General features: G+C 36.8%; 1 protein-coding gene across 1 annotated transcript; it reads left to right on the forward strand.

Moving 5' to 3' along the window:
- Positions 1-18,005: 18,005 nt before the first annotated feature.
- Positions 18,006-19,238, forward strand: LOC101669947 (melanoma-associated antigen B10-like). Its single transcript, XM_004761866.2, has one exon. The coding sequence runs from the start codon at positions 18,011-18,013 to the stop codon at positions 19,055-19,057; it is 1,047 nt and encodes a 348-aa protein (XP_004761923.1). The 5' UTR covers positions 18,006-18,010; the 3' UTR covers positions 19,058-19,238.
- The last annotated feature ends 1,721 nt before the right edge of the window (positions 19,239-20,959 follow it).

The raw sequence follows: 20,959 nt of genomic DNA on the forward strand, positions 1-20,959 counted from the left end.
TTACTCAACATGTTCCACTTATGAAAATGTAATTACTTTTTTCTTTCTCCAAATTTTTATTTTAATACCAGTTAGTTAACATACAGTATAATATTAGTTTCAGGTATAGAATTTAGGGATTCATCACTTCCATACATCACCCAGTGCTCATCACAATTCACCTCCTTAATCCCCATCACCTATTTAACCACTCCCCCAACAACCTCCTTCCAGCAACACTTAGTTTACTCTCTATAATTAAGAGTCTGTTTCCTGGTTTTCCCTCTTTTCTCCCCATGTTAATCTGTTTTATTTCTTAAATTCCACATATGAGTGAAACCATATGGTATTCTAAGGGATACATGTACTCTGATGTTTATAGAGCATTATGTTTATAGAGCATTATCAACAATAGCTAAACTATGGAAAGAGCCCGGATGTCCATCAACAGATGAACATATAAGGAAGATTTATATATATATATAGAGAGAGAGATCTATCTATATCTATATAGATATAGCTAGATATATCTATATCTATATCTATATCTATATAGATAGATATCTATATAGATAGATATCTAGCTCCATCCCATGGAATATTATTCAGCCATCAAAAAGAATGAAATCTAGAGAGTATTAGCTAAGTGAAATAACTCAGCAAGAGGCTCTCTCTTGATAGAAAATTATGCGTGATTTTTATTTCTTCTTTAGACAGATCCCTACTTTTAAAATAAGGATGCCTTGTTTTGATATCTGAATAGCATAAAATGAATATTTTTAAAACATGCTTTTAAAAAATTTGTATCCATAAATCAAGAAATATCAACTTCCCCTGAAAAGTATTCTTATTTCTTAATACCAGCTGATTTTTATTTCATAAATTAGCACTTTAGTTCACTAATTATGACTCATTATTTCACACTACCATACTCATTCTGGGTGAGTATATCCTTTGATATTCTTATTATTATCTTCTCAAATATGTGTAACCTTGAAAACTTAAATATATATGTAACTAACATCATACTAAAGATAATACTTCTTATAGTCAACAAATGAGCAGTAGACTTTCTTGTAAAACCATCTTTTAAAGTGATAAATATGTTACTTTAACCACATGTTATAGTAAATATCAATAAAAAGATGTGCACCCCTGGAAAATTGCCTTTTTGATCAATTTTGTGGAACAAATTTGACTAAAAAAAATCTAATCTTTCTTAAATATTAATATCATAGAGGGATAATAATGTTGTATCTTAGTCTCTTCCAATCATGTGAGATTTGCTTCATTGTGACTGTCATCAATTGAAATATTGACACTTCTCTGATTGTAGTATTTAATTGTCCCATCATTCAAATATTAAGCCATGAGCTCTTACCATTTGTTTCCTTGAACACTTTGCAAGTTATTTTCATAGTACACCCTTATTGTGATTGTTATATTCCATGAACGAATATGAGTTATATACCCATAGCAGAGTTTATAGACTTCTTCCAATGTCCCCTGAGATAGAATCAGCTACATATGAATTGTGTTAACCATTTGTAAACAAGGAAATCATTACCAGTTTGAAAATTTTAATGTGAAGTTCTGAATCCCTGAAATTAAAGATTAACATTTTTGTTTGGGAACTGATATGGGGGGAAGCCACATAGATCATGCATTTAAACTAGGTATTTATGTATCAAATGAAACATGAAAACCACAAAGAATAGGCATTTTAGAAATAGATGGTCTGTCTGCAACATTTTTCTTACAGAACCATGTCTGCTGTGGTTTCTTTCTCAGTTATTAATGTCACCATGACACTCAGTTGACATTTTAAAGTTATTAATAACAGAGCCACATGTCAATGAACATGTTTTTGTTAGGGTATCAACTAAAACTATGAATGTGGATGACTAGATTTTAACCTGGTTTCTTCTCCAGGTTGTTCTACCTTCTTTTTCAGGATTTTGGATTAAGTACTCTCATTTGCTAAAAGAGAGCTAGGCCATCCAGTTTTGTCTTTCAATTGACTCTAGCTCCCAATATGTAAACAACTCAAAAAGGAATATTAATGTGAGAGTAAAATATTGAAGTTTTATAAGCTAATAAACATCATTCGAGTATGCAGTCTATGTAATGGATGAGGATTATTCCCCAATGTATTCCAGACATTCTAAATAAACTTAAAGACTCTAGGGTCTGCCAGAGGCATTTATAATTCATTTGCTCCAACAATGCTCTATTCAGCAAATATTTATTACATGCTTACTATGTGTAAGACACAGCTACAGGTATTGCAAAGAATATAATGTTGAGTGAGGTACAATTCTTACAGTCTCAGAATGTGAGTATATATGTTGATTTGGTTCTTAAATGAATTACTTCTTCTAATTATTCTTTCTTCTAAATCAGTGGTATAGTGCCTTCAATATATTCATAGTTTTGGAACCTCTAAATAGAAATAAGAACCAGCTCCCCTACCACATTCCTATCACCCAATTAATGTATTATTTAAATAATATCTTTAATTAGCAAGTGAATATTATGTCCACATTACATCAAATATTTTGTCATTTCCAAAATTTTAATTCTTAATCAGTGAGTTGTTAATTTGTTTCTAAACTACAAGCTGTTAAGAAATGTAAGTACTTAGAGGATAAAAGGACAGATTAACTATTAATGTAATGTGCCTGCAATAGTTGACACCCTACTTAGCATGACCATTATGTACTACAGCCTACAAAATTATTCTTCATGCTCCCACAGCAGAGCTAGAGTGCCATATGGCCATGCTTGTTTTTCGTCAAATAATTTTTACATAAACAGCTGGTGAACTGTTTTTATTGTAACAGTGCACATATTTTTTGAGACAGTTGGGAAGGATTGATGCAACTCCTAGTCACTGCTTGCTTTTATGTCCACATTAAGGAGAAATTCAAATTCATATTTTTAAAAAATGTGGACTTTTGTATTCTTGTCACTACGGTCAGTTCACAATAAAGATTTTTTTTTAATGTAGTGCAGGGATTATTGGCATGTTTATAAACTTGCAGCAAGAAAGAGAAATTAATCATAAGGGATCTTCAACTTAGATGGCATATTCAGTATTTTTATTTTTACACCCTCATGAATTTTTAGAGGCAGAGCTGATATGTTTTGGACTATTTTATAGGCAGTTTTAATATGACTATATTTGGTTTTGAAACATAGCTTCAACACATTCTGATGTGATATAATAACCAGAAGATTTTTAGCAGTTTTGTGTGTATCTGTGATTTGAGTTGGTTTAAAGACTATCTGATCCAAAAGCACTCCCCATCCTCCTTGACAAGAAACTTTATCTGTTCAAAACACTAGTGGTTTCAAAACTCAAGTAGAAACATTTTCTTTTGAATTATAAGGTACTGATGACCACTCTTCAGCTTGTTATAAGGAGATTATCACAGTGCTTACAACATTAAATATAATTTTATAGTTATACTTCAAAAAATTCCCTGTAACCAGAAGGTACTCCTAATAGAACATTTCATGTATTCTGGTAAGGATTCATGTATTATTATATCTCTCACCAACTCCTAATATCGCAGGATACTAGAGACTACAATATATGTTTCATTAGAGAAGGAAATGAATACTTATTGTGCTACTGAAAAGCTTAGGACCTTGGGGTCAGAACGATACCAAACTAACAGTGTATGTAAAATGTAAGAGGAAGGAAGATTTTTCCCAACCCTCCAGGTTCATTATATTTACCTATCTGTCCTTTGTATCTTTGATTATTTCCACTTAGGGGCACATAGACGTTTTCATGGAATATTTAATTTTGATATACAAAATGGAAAAACAAAGGATCTTTTCTCATTTTTCTTAAGCCTTAAGTTTCTATTGAAGACACTCATCTAAAATAAGTTTTATAATAGTAAGTACTTTGTGAGCAAATTGTCACTTAAATTTATAATAACTTGATACCAATTTGTTTATGTGGATTTTAATTTATGTCCTAATGTTTATTTTCTTCCAATAAAATATGTACCAGATGGATGTTAAGAAAATGGATCAAGGGATCAAGTGAGACAATACATTTTTGTAAAGGTGTCTCTTTTCCCCAAGTAAATCTATTCATATTACTTCACCAAAAGGTTAGGTCTAAGAAGGAGAAAATCAACTATACAAGTGACCTTACCTACTAACTAGAATATGTAATGGCTAGGGGACAATTCTCTATGGGTCACTTGCATTTATGTATATCTTGTGAGGCAGCAGTTGCCCTTTGTTCTAGATAATCTTTTCAAGAAATTCCATGTAGCAAAGAGCCTTAGAAGATATCTATCTATCTACAGATAAACATAGACATAGACATAGACATAGACATATAAAATGTCTCCAGAGAGGGGGAAAGGCATGCCTATTGCCCATTATATAAGATTCAGGTTACCTAAGCACAGAGCTCCTCTCCTGAAACGCAACTCACTGCATGTTTTGGCCCTCTTCATATCAGTCTGTGATTACTGAGGTTTGAGTTATCCCTGTAAGAAAATACAGGTACTCTGGTGACTACTACTGCTATGAGAATAAAATTTTTTGTCTCTTACCCAAGAGCCTTTTGCCAGCATCCATGAAATTGTGACAGGTTAACTTGTTAGCTTGCAAGAAGAATAAAAATCTAAGCCTCTTCACAGTTCGTGACAGCTATCACATATCTCCATTTTTCCTTTTGCAAAGAAAAAGCAAACAAAATTAGCCTATAAAATAGCTTTTAAAAGGTATAAAAATAGCATTTAAATTTTTCATTTTGTTTTTATTTTGTTAATAAATTTTAATATGTATCACCAATTTGAACTTCTTCAAATCATTTAACTAGCTTCATGTATATCATTTAAAAGTGAGATATGTAATATGATGAGGAATGGAAGTAAATAAAGGAATATATGTTTGATATTAGTTATTTATCAAAGCAAATCTACAGCCATTTTAACTTATCTACTTGGAGTACTGCCTTAATTTGTTTTTAAGATTTTATTTATTTATTTGAAAGACAGAGATCACAAGTAGGCAGACAGGCAGGCAGAGAGAGAGAGAGGAGGAAGTATGCTCCCTCCCAAGCAGAGAGCCCGATGCAGGGCTTGATCCCAGGACCCTGTGATCATGACCTGATCCAAAGGCAGAGGCTTTAACCCACTGAGCCGCCCAGGCACCCCTTAATTTTTTAACAGAACATCAAACTCACTGAAGTTAAGTAATTATAAAAATAAACTCTATATTGTTACATATACATTATTTTTACTTGTTTATGTTCAAACATTTTTTACTTAAAATGTCAGAGGTGTAAAAATAATATATACATGGATATATGATATACTTATATAATATATATCAATATAAACTTACATGTATTTCAATACTATTTATATATTTGTCTTATACACAAAGATATGTATTTTTTACTCACAGATATATTTCACTCCCATATTGAGGAATACATGTGAATATTTAAGCCATATCACAATAAGCTCCTTTGCTAATTATGTAACTGAATTTCTTCTAAGTTTATGCGTGAACAACTAAAAAATGTAGTTCCCATAATTTTCATATTTATTTTACATAATTATCCAAAATAGTTGTACACAATGTTTGCATGAGATTATATGCAAGAATATAGGGGGAAATAGAAGTATTTACTGAAAATTTTCATGACTTTCTTTCATAAGCTCATGTTTGATCTCCTTCTTCGTGTCTTCTTTTTTATTTATTTTTTAAATCGAAAAATAATTAATAAATGTTATATACTAATACAATATAATACTAATTATATATAATTATATAAATATAAAATTGTATTTTATATATTATGTAATATATAATTATGTAAATATAATACTAATATATAAATAATAATACTAATACAATATAATAGTACAATATAATGATTCAACTATCTTGCCATCTGTACCTCATGTCTTTTTCCTTTTTAATTTTAACTGCTGCACAATTTCAAACATGTATTCCTGTGAAGGAAGGAAGACATGCAATTTTATATCCAGGTGTGATGCTGTGGATATCATCACTGAGCTACACAGACAAGTGGGCAGCAATATCATTAATTCCATGCCATAGTTAGCTATATTACTGTGGTGCTTGCTAGACAAAGTTATATCATTTCCCTAGATTTCATCAGCATCAGTATTAATTTGTTGGCCTGTGTTGACCAGAATACTAGTGCTGGTGGGGTGAGAGTTCTGAACAACATTCACAAAGTTATTTCTCTCACCAAAGGATGAGGACTAGCCTGAGGAATAGGTACAATTTTAGTCAATCATTTTTATGCAGTTGGGGATTCATGATGGAAAACTTGGAAGACTAGAATTAGAGTACAATTTTGATCTTTTAAGAAACTTTTCTAACTCACTAGACTGAATTCTGTCCTTCAGCTATAGTATCAGCATGACTCCATGCTTAGGATTAGGCCCTCCAAAAACCCAGATATAAGTAGACATGAAAAAGAGACTTCTGGACATTCCCCACATTACTATTAGTTTAAGGATGTTTGAAGTCTGTGCTTCCTCTTCCATTATTCCTGTTTTCAGACCTATAAACTCCAAAAAGGCAATGATACCATTGTCCCTAATTGCTAAGCAGTATGCTAGGAAATACAGATAAGTAAAAAGACAAAAATGTTGATGGTTGTTATATCTTACATATGTTATATGATGTTGGAAGTATTTACTTGTTCTTTAAAACTAACTCAGTGTTTCCAAAAATCTCAACTCATCCTCAAGCCTAATCCCCATAAACAGATAATGGAAACAGAATCAGGAATTAGTTCAAACTTAAAGAAACAGACAGAAATTAAGGATATGTTGAATATTAGCACAAGAGATATTGTCAATAAAGTAGTGACCATAATGTGTTGGCTTGTGGCTGATGGGTGACTGATTAGATATGGATTTAGGAATGATAGAAGTAATAGAAAAGGGGTAAGGATACCTGTTGCATAAATTACATGTCAAAATAATAAACTGGATCTTAAAAGCTGCTTTAGGGCTCACAAAAGTAAATGTTAATATCAAAATATGATCTTCATGAGAATGACCGTATCAGATGCATAGGTAAAGCACAGTTATCAATGTGGTGACCAATCTCAAGGAGAAGCAGCCTATTTTGAACAAAGTACCAGCTATCTGTGAGATGAACAGTAAAACTTGTCCTTCTAAACAGGGTCTAGGTAATATGCAAATTACTCACACACCACATCTTACTCTTTTCTTTGGAGCTTATGCCTTTAGATAACATAAGGTGTTTGTCGTAAGTTCATTATTCTCTTTTTAAAAAAATTTATTATTTTTATTTACTTTCAGCATAACAGTATTCATTATTTTTGCACCACACCCAGTGCTCCATGCAATCCGTGCCATCTATAATACCCACCACCTGGTACCCCGACCTCCCACCCCCAGCCCCTTCAAAACCCTCAGATTGTTTTTCAGAGTCCATAGTCTTTCATGGTTCACCTCCCCTTCCAATTTCCCCCAACTCCCTTCTCCTCTCTAACTCCCCATGTCCTCCATGCTATTTGTTATGCTCCACAAATAAGTGAAACCATATGATAATTGACTCTCTCTGCTTTTGTTTAAAATAATTTATTGATTTTTCCTGTACTTTTATGGTAATTATACAGTAATGTGCTTCCATTATGATAACAATGATTGTTTACTAGCAACACTGTACATGGTTAACTACTTATATTTTTTTAACAGTTCAGGATTTAAAACATCCTCATCCAAAATTTATTTAGCCTTAATTACAAAGCACTGTTAGTTGTTCTTTTTTTTTTTAATTGCAGTATTTGGGATTGGGTTAGTTAGAACCAACAAATACCAGAAACTGATTCTAGATAAAAGAGTAAGGTGAGCCCTAAAATGTCCAAGAGATAAAAAGATCAGTTGAAAAAAAATCAGGGGCACCTGGGTTGCTCAGTGGGTTGAGCCTCTGCCTTCAGCTCAGGTCATGATCTCAGGGTCCTGGGATCAAGTCCCACATCTGGGCTCTATGCTCAGTGGGGAGCCTGCTTCCTCCTTTCTCTCTGCCGGCCTCTCTGCCTACTTGTGATCTCTCTCTGTCAATTAAATAAACAAAATATTTTTAAAAAATCAGTTGAGGAATATATATATATAATACCATTGCAGGCATGCTGAAGAGTGAAGATACATGTAAAATTACTGAAATATTTTATGTATACAAAGTTAAGAAGAACTAAGTATTAACTTATGTTTTATCAGAGACTAAATAAAGTGGATAATCAAGCATTACCAATAAAAATGGGATAGTCATGTTTCTTTAAAGTTCATTTTTTCTATTCTGAATATTCGTATTCTTCTTATTATTATATAATAATCATAGAACATATTCACAAAACCTAGGTGCACAAATGCATATACACATGTAAGCCATTCCCCATTAAGGTATGTTATTATTCCACCACCTCATAAAGATCATTCATGTCTTTTCTAGTCAATTCCAATGGACCACCTCTACATCACTCTTCTCCCATGGTTCTGATGTCAGCTATAAATTAGACCGGCTTGTTCCAGAGCTTTTAACAGCTTTATTAAAGTGTAACTGACATACAATAAACTGCATGTATTTAAAACACACAATTTGTTAAGTTTTGGCATATGTATACATTCATGCAACCACATCAACATAATGAATATATCTATCATCTCCAAAGGATTCCTCATGCTCCTTTGAAGCCTCCTTGGCATTTTTCCCAGTCTATAGGCAACCACTGAATAATATCCTTTAAAAAAAAGATTTTATTTATTTATTTGAGAGAGAGAGAGTGAGAGAGAGCATGAGAGGGGAGAAGGTCAGAGGGAGAAGCAGACCCCCCGTGGAGGTGGGAGCCCAATGCAGGGCTTGATCCCTGAACTCCAGGATTATGACCTGAGCTGAAGGCAGTCATTTAACCAACTGAGCCACTCAGGCACCCCAACACTGAATAATATTCTTTATATCAGTATACATTCATTTTCATTTCCTAGACTCTATGTAAATGGAATTATGCAGTATGTGCTATTTAGCCTGGCTTCTTTCATTCAAAATAATTATTTAGAGATTCATGCATGCAATGGCATGTATTAATGGTTAATTCCTTTTATTGCTGAATAATATTCTATTGTATGTATATACTGTAGTTTGTTTATCTGTTCACCTGATGGTGCATATTTTAAGGTATTTTCAGTTTTTCACTATTACAAATAAAGATGCTATAAACTTTCAGGATGCCTGGGTGGCTAAGTGGGTTAAGCGTCCAACTCTTGGTTTTGGCTCTGTTCATGATCTCAAGGTTGTGAGATCCAACCCCGAGTCAGGCTACATGCTCAATGCAGAGTCTTCTTGAGATTCTCTCTCTCCTTTTCCCTCTGCCCCTCCCCGCACTTCTGCATGCTCTCTCTCTCTCTCTCAAATAAATAAAATATTCTAAAAAAGATCCTATGAACTTTCATATATACATTTTTGCAGGGGTATAAGCTTTCATTTCTTTCAGGTAAATGCCTGGTAGTATAACAGCTAGATATAATTGCAGGTGTATGGTTCACTTTTTAAGAAACTGATAAACTGTGGTAACAGCTTCATGTTTATCTCATTTCAAAATCTTTTGATGGCTTCATAGTATTCATACACACACACACACACACACACACACACACACACCACTTTATCCATTCATCTGCTGATGGACATCTAGGTTCTTTCCATAGTTTGGCTATCATGGAAATGAAATCTTGCCACGTGCAATGACATGGATGGAACTAGAGGGTATTATGCTTAGTGAAATAAGTCAATTGGAGAAAGACAATTATCATATGATCTCCCTGATATGAGGAAGTTAAGAGGAAATGTGGGGGCTTTGGGGGGGTAGGAAATGAATAAATGAAACAAGATGTTATTGGGAGGGAGACAAACTGTAAGACACTCTTAATCTCATAAAACAAACTGAGGATTGCTGGGGGGAGGGGGTAAGGAGAGGGTGGTTAGGTTGTGGGCATTGGGGAAGGTATGTGCTATGGTGAGTGCTGTGAAGTGTGTACACCTGTGTAAACCTTCACAGACCTCTACCCCTGGGGCTAATAATACATTATATGTTAATAAAAAAATTTTAAAAATTTAAAATAAATATAAAAAATAATAAATGCTGCATACAAGTGCTTCATCACATTAAAATCAAGTAGTGTTAGTCCCCCAAATTTCCTTTTCTTTTTCAAAGTCACTTCACCTATTATTGTACCATTGTATTTCCGTGTACATTTTACAATGTATAAATTTCTTTTAAGAAAAGTCTTGTTGGGATTTTGGTGGAAATTTTACTAAATCTACAGATCACCTTAGGGAGAAATGACAACCAAAGCATCTTATTTTCCAGTCTCTAACTATTTTTTTATGTAATTTTTTATTGTGTTATTTTAGTCACCACAGAGTACATCATTAGTTTTTCATGTAGTGTTCCATGAATGACTGTTTGCATATAACACCCAGTGCTCCGTGCAATCTGTGTCATCCTTAATACCCATTACCAGGCTAACTCTTATTTCATTTGTTTTCCTTTTATGTGCTGGCAGGTACCTATATTACAACATGGAATGATAATGGTGATAGTAGCTATTCTTATCTAATTTCCAATTTCCATTCGTTCTCCACTAAGCATGATGCTTGATAGAGGGTTTGTTTGGTGGTGGCTAGCCATTATTTAGTTTGAAAACATCTCTTCTTTTTTTTTTTTTTAAATTTATTTGACAGAGAGAGAGATCACATGTAGGCAGAGAGGCAGGCAGAGAGAGAGAGAGAGGAGGAAGCAGGCTCCCCGCCGAGCAGAGAGCCCAATGCGGGACTCGATCCCAGGACCCTGAGATCATGACCCGAGCCGAAGGCAGCGGCTCAACCCACTGAGCCACCCAGGCGCCCTAAAAACATCTCTTCTTATCACAGATTAATACTGACTTTTACAGAGCAGGTATTTAACAACTTAGATATTTTTCTCTTTTAATTTGTCAATGTGGTAAGCCTGTCCTGTACTTACTTGCCTTCAAATCATTCTTTCCTCTTTCCTTACTCTGCTCTCTAGTGTTCAGGAGATAACCTCTGTAGGCTCCAATTCCTAAATTCTCCAAAACTTGGCTGTTCTCATGGTTCCGGCAGTAAGGACACCAGCAGATTATAGCCCAGAAGGACAGGAAGAGCCTTTTTCCTCTGTATCAGGCGGCTTCTCCTTCAATGGTTATATCTTCTCCGTGACTCTAGCTCTAACTCCCATTTTACTGGTTAACAATGGTTTTAGATTCTGTTGATGCCAATTCCCAGTCTCCTGTAACACTACTTCCTTCTTCAGTTTCTCCTTCTACACTAGAAATGGGAGTGACTTCCTAAAGTTCCTAAGTATTGGTGTGCCTGACTACCTGGTTTGGCCTCTCCGTCATCTGAATAACCAATATCTCGCATTAAATTCCATCTGAGTTATAGAATTAGAGTAATTTCTGTTTTCCTGTATAATTTCTGACAGTTGCACTTAGCTAATTATACTAATTAATTTGACTTTCTGTGAATCCTCTTTTCATTCCTAGAAAAAATTAAGCTCAGTCACAAACAATTAAATGTACTCAAGTCTCTTGGATCACATATAACCAAAACAAAACAAAGCAAAACAGCCCTAGGGCCCTGACACTTCCTCTAAATAATTCTTTTTTTTAAAAGGATTTTATTTATTTATTTGACAGAGAGAGAGATCACAAGTAGGTAGAAAGGCAGGTGGAGAGAGAGGAGGAAGCAGGTTCCCTGCTGAGCAGAGAGCCCACTGTGGGGCTCGATCCCAGGACCCTGGAATCAGACCTGAACTGAAGGTAGAAGCTCAGCCCACTGAGCCATCCACGTGCCCCTCTCTAAATAGTTCTATTTCTCTCTTCTTCACATTCTTCTCAAAAATAATTTTCTGCACTCACTAGTATTGTCTGTGTATTCAAAAAATTCTAAGAAGATAAAAAATGCAGAGACATATTCAGCTTGCAAGAAAATTCCAGCACTACACCTAAAACTCTGTAGAGTTACTTGTGGAAAACAGCCCAAGTGGTACTCAGAAGGATATTTATAGTCTTAAGTATATTTATTAATAAAATAGTGCAGCCACTATGGAAAACAATATGGACGTTACTGAAAAAATTCAAAACAGAACTACGATATGGTCCAGCAACCCCACTTCTGGGTATTTATTGCAAGAAAATAAAAACACTAACCCAAAAAGATATATGCCCTATATTCACTGCAGCATTATTTATAATAGCTAACATATGGAAACAACTTCAGGATCCATCAATGGATGAAGGGAAAAAAGATGTGATACACACACACACACACACACACACACACAAATATACACACATATATTCACAGTGGAATATTATTCAGCCATAAAAATAAAATCTTGCCATTTGCAACAACAAAGATGGACCTTGAGGTGCATTACACTAAGTAAAGTGAGTCAGAGAAAGACAAATACTATATGGCCTGATTTGTATGTGGAATCTTAAAAAAAAAAAAAAAAAAAGAGCTCAAAGATAAAGAGAACTGATTAGTGGTTGCCAAAAGCAGGGGGTAGGGGGTGGGTGAAATGGGCAAAGGTTGTCAAAAGGCACAAATTTCTAGTTATAAAATAAATAAGTCTCAGAGATGTTATGTACAGCACGGTGACTACAGTTAATAACACTGTGCTGCATAGTTGAAAGTTGTTAAAAGGACAGATCTTAAAAGTTCTCATCACAAGGAAAACAAAACTGTAGCTATGTGTAGTGATGGATGTGACCTAGACTTACTGTGGTGATCATTTCACAATAAAGAAACTATTGAATCATTATATTGTTCACCTAAACTAATATTATATGTCAATTATACCTCAATAAAAAAAAATAAAGGGACGCCTGGGTGGCCCAGTTGGTTAAGCAGCTGCCTTCGGCTCAGGTCATGATCCCGGCGTCCTGGGACCGAGTCCCACATCGGGCTCCTTGCTCAGCAGGGAGCCTGCTTCTCCCTCTGCCTCTGCCTGCCATTCTGTCTGCCTGTGCTCGCTCTCTCCCCCTCTTTCTCTCTGATAAATAAATAAAATTTAAAAAAAAGTTTAAAAAAATAAAGTCCATTAGTGATAAGAGAAAACATGGAGACCATAAGAACAAGAAATTAGAAGAAAAAAGAGTAGGCTAATTTGAAAAAGAATAAAAACAATAACTAGAAATAAAATAAAAATACAGTTATTGAAATTAAAATCTCAATGAACAAAAAATCGAAATATTTACAACATGCAAAAATTTCAAGAAACTAGAGAAAAAATACCATACTGAACCCAAAGAATAGAATGTAGAAAATAATGAAGTGCAGAAATGATGAATCAGAAGACAGTGGAGCCAACTACCAAAAGCCTGATATAACTGATATAACTGACAGTTTTATAAATTTCATCAAAAAACAAAAGAAACACAAGTAAGTGATATTAGTTAAATAATATTGTATACAATATAGGTGCAAACGGAATTAAAAAATTATAAGTATAAATTATATTTATAATTTTAAAATTATAAGTAATTATTCACACTAATTACCAAATGGTGAATAAGGATAGCTTTTTGCATAGAAACGTATTTCATCTAATAAACTCAGAAAAAATGATAGAAATACAAAATTAACATTATGCAACCTTTAATTAATGGATAAATATGCTAATCTTCAAAGATTGTGAACATGAACACAAAGGAAGACAGACATTAGGTTCCTTATGATAGAAATTCACAGTATCACCTATGGGAAGTCTTTCCAAACAAAAAAAGAGAGAGTAAAAAACTATACTTTAATCTGATGAAACTTCTCCTGATTTAAAGAAGTACAGAGGGAGAAGAATACCAGTGTTGCAATCAGCAAAACCCATGCCATATAAAACTGGACAAAACATGAGGTTTTTTTTTTCAACAACAACAACAAAATGACAAGGAAAATAGATAATATGTGGATGTGGGGGGTGTAGTATCTACAAATTAATGTGCATAAAGAGCAATAACAATGAATAGACTTTTGATTCTGATTCAAGAAAAAAGCATTTTTAAATAGGCACATTTTTAAATGTGAAAAATAACTGGACATTTGATGGTATTACTTTTAAGGTAGGATATGTATAATTGAACAATTATGTTTCATAAAGGATACCTATATTTTAGAAATAGATACTTAAATATTTAAAGATGAAATGGCTTCACATCTAGGATTTATTTCTTATAATTTCAGTGGAAGAGATGAGAGTAGATATGGGTAGAAATGTAACCAGGTAGGCCGTGTGTGGATGATTGAAGTATATTGGTTTTATTATACTATTCAGTCTACTTTTATATATGTTTGAAACTTTCTACTATATATAATATATACATAGCCATTAAATTTAAAACCCCAAGTGATAATAGATAATTATTTAGAAAAAAATATTAATTACTCAATAGGTTCAAGCAGAAATAGATAACTATTAACAAGAAATACAAACTGAAACCATCCTCCAAGTTTCAGTCACTTTCAAGTTTCAGGACAAAGTGGTCAGGGACAAGTTCTAACAAATAACAAACAAAAAATTAACAACCATCTCATGTAAACACATCCAAAGCATACAAAAAGATAGGCAATTTTTCAGCTTACTTTCCTAGTCTACTTCTCCTTGATAAGAAAATCAGCTGAGGACACTTTGAAAACAGAACACTTAAGCCAAGCTCACCCACACAGGCAAAGATCCTAAATAAATTCATATAAGTTTCAATATAGCAGTGAATTAAATAGAAAAAAAAAAGAGGCTGAATCTAAGAAATATAACAATATCACATTAGAAAAAAACTGCCTAAAATACATTAACAGATAAGATTTAAAAGGCATTTGATCATGTACTGAAGTAAAGAAAAAACTTCTGAAAAAAAATTCCATGTGAATGCAGGATACCATTTAGCTAACTAATATTGGAAGGGAACTTCCATCTCCTAAAACTTATAGCAAACAAACTTAAATGTGAAATGTTAGTAGCATCCCCATTAACGTAAGGAGCAAGTCAGCAGTATGTTACCAACTCTACCTGTAAACTGGATCAGAATGCATAGCCAGAGGATAAAAATACAAAAATAAATAAAAGTTAGGAATAGTAAAAAGAAATAGAAATTATTTGTTGCAAATATGATCATCATTTAGAAAATCCAAGGGAAAAGATTATGGATTATTTAAGTAAATAAGGACTTTAAAAAACTGGTGTATAGATAACTATAGTAATATGAACAGTCTTGTCGTACAAAGCAGTAATTATTAAAATATGTTTATATGTATTATAAATGAGAATCAAAACTAAAATGAATTTCACTACACTGTTCAACATTAAATACATCAAAATACCTGGGTCTCACAAAGTTATGCAGATCTGCCTCTTTCCTGTAGCAAGTAGATCTTTTTGAACAAAAAGTTCCCCGAAGTCTGTTTGACTAGTAAAGAAATCCTATCATCACTATGTATTTTCTCTGAGATCTCAGAATCTGTCTTAGCCCCCCTACCTTGTGCTGCAGCTTCTCAATCTCACACCCTGGATGGAACACTGACCCACCATCTGCAAGAGTTTAAGCTGACAAACTGCCCAGTTTACGAAGAGGAGGTGATATTTTCTAAGGAGCCTTTAATCAATGAACCAGGAGCCGAAATGAGGATCTACTTCACGAGAAGACTTTCGGTACTACTCACACCATAACAGAGGGGGCACCACAAAGTTGCGCTCCTTATCGCTCTGCCTGGGGGGGCCCCCCAGGAGTAGCCGGATGTATGCACACTGACTTCCGTTTTGGGGGTCTGTGGGAGGAGAGGTCTTGTTGCGAGAAGGACAGCGTCGGGGCAGCCCAGGGAGAAATACAGGCTCAACTCCAGGTAACATAAGAATATTGAGTAAGGTTTGAGGGAATCCCCTATATCGAAAGCCATAAGACCACACGGTCCTGTCCCTGCTGTCAGCTCTAGAAGATTCCGGGGACGGATAAACCGATGTAATACTCTGAATTCTTGTTCTGAGAACTCGGAGAAATAATAGCCTGGACCCGGGGTGTTCGTATCGGAGGGGTCAATGTAGGACCTTCTGTGAATTCAGTGGAACTTCCCCTCCCCCATAACAGAGGCATCTCCTCAGATCCGGGCCCCTGCTGTCAGCCCTGGGAAACCCCAGTAGCTGAAGATATTTGACTCGGGTGTTTGCTTCAGGTTATCAGAGGAAGGAGTCCGAGGCTCTACCAGGAGTTGACAAACACCCCTATTTATGTCTAGAGAAACAGCCTCCCTAGAACAGTGGAGGCCCTAAAGAGCCCACTCTTGCTGTTAGCCCTGGGAGGCTCTTAGTATGGCTGCAGGGCCCAGGTGCCTGTCGCTTCACCTTTTGGTTAGTCGGGGGAAGAGGGGTACATAAAAGCCTTGGTTTAAGGCTATACTATTCAGGTAAGCGGAGGGAGTCCTAGGAATGGTTTTTTTTTTTTTTAATTTTTTAAAAGATTATTTATTTATTTATTTATTTGACAGAGATCACAAGAGGGCAGAGAGGCAGGCAGAGGGGGAGGGGGAAGCAGGCTCGCTGCTGAGCAGAGAACCCGATGTGCGGTTCGATCCCAGGACCCTGAGATCATGACCTGAGCCGAAGGCAGAGGCTTTAATGCGCTGAGCCACCCAGGTGACCCCCTAGAGGAATGGTTTTGCATGAAATTCATAACCTTAAACAAGGACTGAGGGGAATTCCTCCCTCAGGACAAAAGGGGTCCCAAAGAATGTCTCCCATGCTTAAACTCAGGTGGATCCTTAGCAAGATTATGAGGCTAAGATGTCTCTCTATCCTCAGTGGTCCCAGGGAGATGAGCCCAATTAAAAGGAGATGATTCAGGCCATTCTAGAGGTCCAAGTGAGAACAGAGGCAGGGAGGATACAGAGTTAGGATCCTCCTCTGTGGTCAGTCTTGGAAAACCTTGGAGAGAACTGCATTCTGACTCTCCACCCTTCCCCCTTTCCCCCACCGCCTCCCCCACCAAACCCCCCCTCCACTGCAAATCCCAGGATATCAGGTGGATGAGACCCTTGGTGTGATTTTATAGACCTCAGGTCAGTGGAAGCAGGGATACCTGAGAGTCAAGAGTCAAAGGGAGGAGCCAGGGTAAGGAATCTGAGCATTGAGCAGACCACTCATCACAGAACAGAGGCTGTTTCACAGAGCACTCCATGTGATATCATCTCTCAAAGGGGTTCCTGGTTAAGGTATGTTAAACTGAGTCCTTCCTAAGCTCTTTCTCAAACCTTTCAAAAATATGAGTCTTGCTATGAGGGGATAGATCGGAGATCAGCCAAGAGAGGAGTCCTAGGCCCTGCAAGAGGCCAAAGTGAGGGCTCTAGGTGAGGAGTGAGAAGCCTATTTATCTTAGGATGGGGAAGGTCCACATAGCTTTGCCATTGCTGTCATCTCAGGACACCCTTAGGCAGAGGTGCTCAGAAGTGGTTCTCCTTCAGTTCCTTCTCCAGGATGTCAGGGAGGTGAGGGCTTTGAACTGAGGGGTCAGCATCAAATCAGTTAAGCAGAGGACCTTAGGTCCTGCAAGAAGTAAAGGTAATGACACTGAATGTGAAGAGAAATACCCCTACTCCACAACAGGGGAGGCACCATAGAGCCTAGGTTTGCCAAATCCTGTATCAGCTCCAGTAGGACTCAGGTACGGGTGGGGTGCTTCAGCCCAAGGTGAGCTCTGGTTACTTCCAGAGTCCTCAGGGTAAAGGTTAATCCAAGAAGGGGAGCCTTGAAGGATCCTAGAGTAGAGCCTTCAAGGAAACCTGGACGGATGGCTGTTGATAAAGCCCAAGATAATATCTCCCTGATAGAGGATATCACACCATTTCATCCTCTTTCCTCCAGTTCACTGAATCATCTGTAGTCTTTTTCACACTCGTGCCTGCTTCTCTGACCAGAATCATCATGCCTCGGGGCCAGAAGAGTAAGCTTCGTGCCCGTGAAAAACGCCGCCAGGCTCGAGAAGAGTCAGGGCATCTGGTGGATGCTCAGGCTACTGTACCAGAGAAAGAAAAGCCCTCTTCATCTCCACCTCCTCATTTCAAAGATGCTCCCCAGAGCTCACCTGCCACAGGAGCACACAGTAATCCTCAAATTACTGGCAGAGTCCACTCCACCAGCACTACTGCTGAAGCTGCTCCAAACACAAGATTTAATGAAGGTGCCAAAAAGCAAGTGGAGGAAAAGCCAAATGCCTCACAGGCCAAAGATACCACTGAGCACTGGCCCAGAGGCCCTATAGATAAGAAGGTTGCTATGTTGGTATACTACCTGCTGTACAAGTATCAAATGAAAGAGTCCATTACCAAGGCAGATATGCTGAAAAATGTAATCCAGATTTACAAGAATCACTTCCATGAGATCCTCTGGAAAGCCTCTGAGCACTTGGAGTTGGTGTTTGGCCTTGACGTGAAGGAAGTGGATCCCAACAGGAACATCTATGTTCTTGTCAACAAATTGGAATCCAGCTATAATGGGAGAGTAAATGAGAATGGAGGTGTGCCCAAGACTGGCCTGTTGATGACTGTCCTGGGTGTGATCTTCACAAAGGGCAACTGTGCCACTGAGGAGCAAGTCTGGGAAGTGCTGAATATGATGGGGTTATATGATGGAATGAAGAACTTCATCTATGGGGAGCCCAGGAAGCTCATCACCAAAGATTGGGTGAAAGAAGAGTACCTGGAGTACCGGCAGGTGGCCGACAGTGATCCTCCACGCTATGAGTTCCTGTGGGGTCCCAGAGCCCACGCTGAGACCAGCAAGATGAGAGTCCTAGAGTTTGTGGCCAAGATCCATAATACCGTCCCAAGTGCCTTCCCAACCTGGTATGAAGAGGCTTTGAGAGATGAGGAAGAGCGAGCTAGAGCCAGAGTTGTAGCCAAGGCTTGTACCGCTGCTATGGCAAGTGCACGCTCCAGGGCCATGGCCAGCAGCTTCTCCTGCCCCAAGTAAAGTTTGAAGAAGGTTATTACTATGTGTTTGAAGAGAACAGCTAATGTTCTCATTAGTGAAAGATCAGGGTGAACCTGGAGATAAGAGAGTACATGACACATTTGTGTTCCTGTTTTACATAATAATCTGGATATTTGTCTAAGTGTTTTTTTGTTTTGTTTTTGTTTTTGTTTTTTTGAGAGAGAGAGGATGAGAATGGTGGGGAGGCGCAAGGGGAGAGAGAATCTTAAGCAAGTTCCACGCCCAGCACAGAGCCTGACATGGCTTGATCTCATGACCTTGAGGTCATGCGTGAGCCAAAATCAAGAGTCACTTAACTGACTAAGCCACTCAGGCACTGCAATATTGTTCTGTTTAATAGAAGGGTTAACTAGCTTCAGAATCTGAGTTTGTGAATGGTGTAAATCACACATTTATTGACATTTATGAGTTTTAAGAGTAAGCATTTTACTATTTTATAGAACAAATTGGGAATTATTCCATTTTATTCAGTTACTTGGAAAAAGATAATGTAGTAGTGGATTAGGCACTTCCTTGGAAATGTGAAAGAAGTCAGCAGTAAATCCTGGGATCAAGAAATAGAGAAAAAGAAAAAGATGATACATCTTTGTATTCCTTTATCACTATTTGGTCTGTTCTGTAAATTTAAGAGATATGCTTAGATGTGCTTAGCTTATTCAAGCATGTAGACTTAATTACATCATAATAAATTAGACCTCTTGCATACCGTCTCATTTATTTCTCAGACATTCCTTCAGCATCTTACCTTTGGGGAGGCTTCCTGCTAGTACTAGGAGTGTCCGGATAAACAGGACCCACCCATAGAGTTTTAGAGTGTAGAAACAGCTGTGGAGTAAGAAAGAGGATGGGATACACCCTAAGACCTAAGGACAAGTGAAAAGGAGAGGACCTGGGAGGATCCAGATGTGAGAAGTCAAGTGTAAGCACCCTGAGGCTAGTGGGTCTGGGGCCTCGGGAAACTGCAAGTCCTTTGGTATGAGTTATTTTTACCTGAAGCTGGAGGGTGGATCAGATGAAGCTGCTGTGGGAGTGAGGCAAGGGCCGGACCCTCAGAAGCTGTGTCCAGAGTTAAGAGGCTAAAGCCTGGAATGGAAAACTGTTTCACGCAATTACTTTAAGATCATGAATTAACCAGAGAGAAATCTCCACCAGGGACAGAAGTGGAAGGTGTCCTGCATCCTTTCCTGCTGTTCTTTTCCCAGTGCAGTTAAGCACAGCACACAAACTATGTTTTTGAGAAATAGGAGTGATATACAAAATGGCTATGTTCAGAAGCCACTGTGCTAACGATATTAGCTCTGGCCTGGAAGAGACACAGCCCACTACATTAAAGTTCATTTTATTAGGTTTTGTGTAATTTGGCAAACTCCAAGTGAGGGCTAAATTTTTAATGGAACTGAAATAAAGGAAAACAAAAGTGGTCTGGATGAAAGGGCAGTTGGAGGGAGGTGCTTCTTGACACAAAGGACCCTTAAGTTCCACTTAACTGGGGAAGACTCCCTCCAGCATGTAATAAGTAACATCCTGAAAACTTGCAGAGCAAGCAATTTAGCTTTACAATTTAGCTATGCATCATGTTGGCTGATTTGTTATGCTATCTCATAGAGTGCTACATATCCTCCCATACCTCTTGGATTAAAAAAATAATAATAACTGAAAATTATTAGACTCAGTACATGCCAGACACTATGCCAAGTGTTTTCATATATTATATACATGCCAGGAATCCTACACATCAGGGCCTCTCTAGCTGAAAAACCTTACAGATCTTTGAAATTTTCCTGACTTCCCCTGTCATAAATGACTGAAGTGGGACTGGACTTCTGGTCTGAATTCATTTAGAGTTCCTCACTATTTCATGTCTTCTTGAATAAAGCAAAT

This window comes from Mustela putorius, unplaced genomic scaffold (genome assembly GCF_011764305.1).
Source record: "Mustela putorius furo isolate JIRA1106 unplaced genomic scaffold, ASM1176430v1.1 tig00003836_pilon_pilon_pilon, whole genome shotgun sequence".
NCBI classification, from domain to species: Eukaryota; Metazoa; Chordata; class Mammalia; order Carnivora; family Mustelidae; genus Mustela; species Mustela putorius.

What these genes read in the sequence shown, in the direction of transcription:
- LOC101669947 (XM_004761866.2), top strand. Translation starts at nt 18,011, where the DNA reads ATGCCTCGGGGCCAGAAGAGTAAGCTTCGTGCCCGTGAAAAACGCCGC.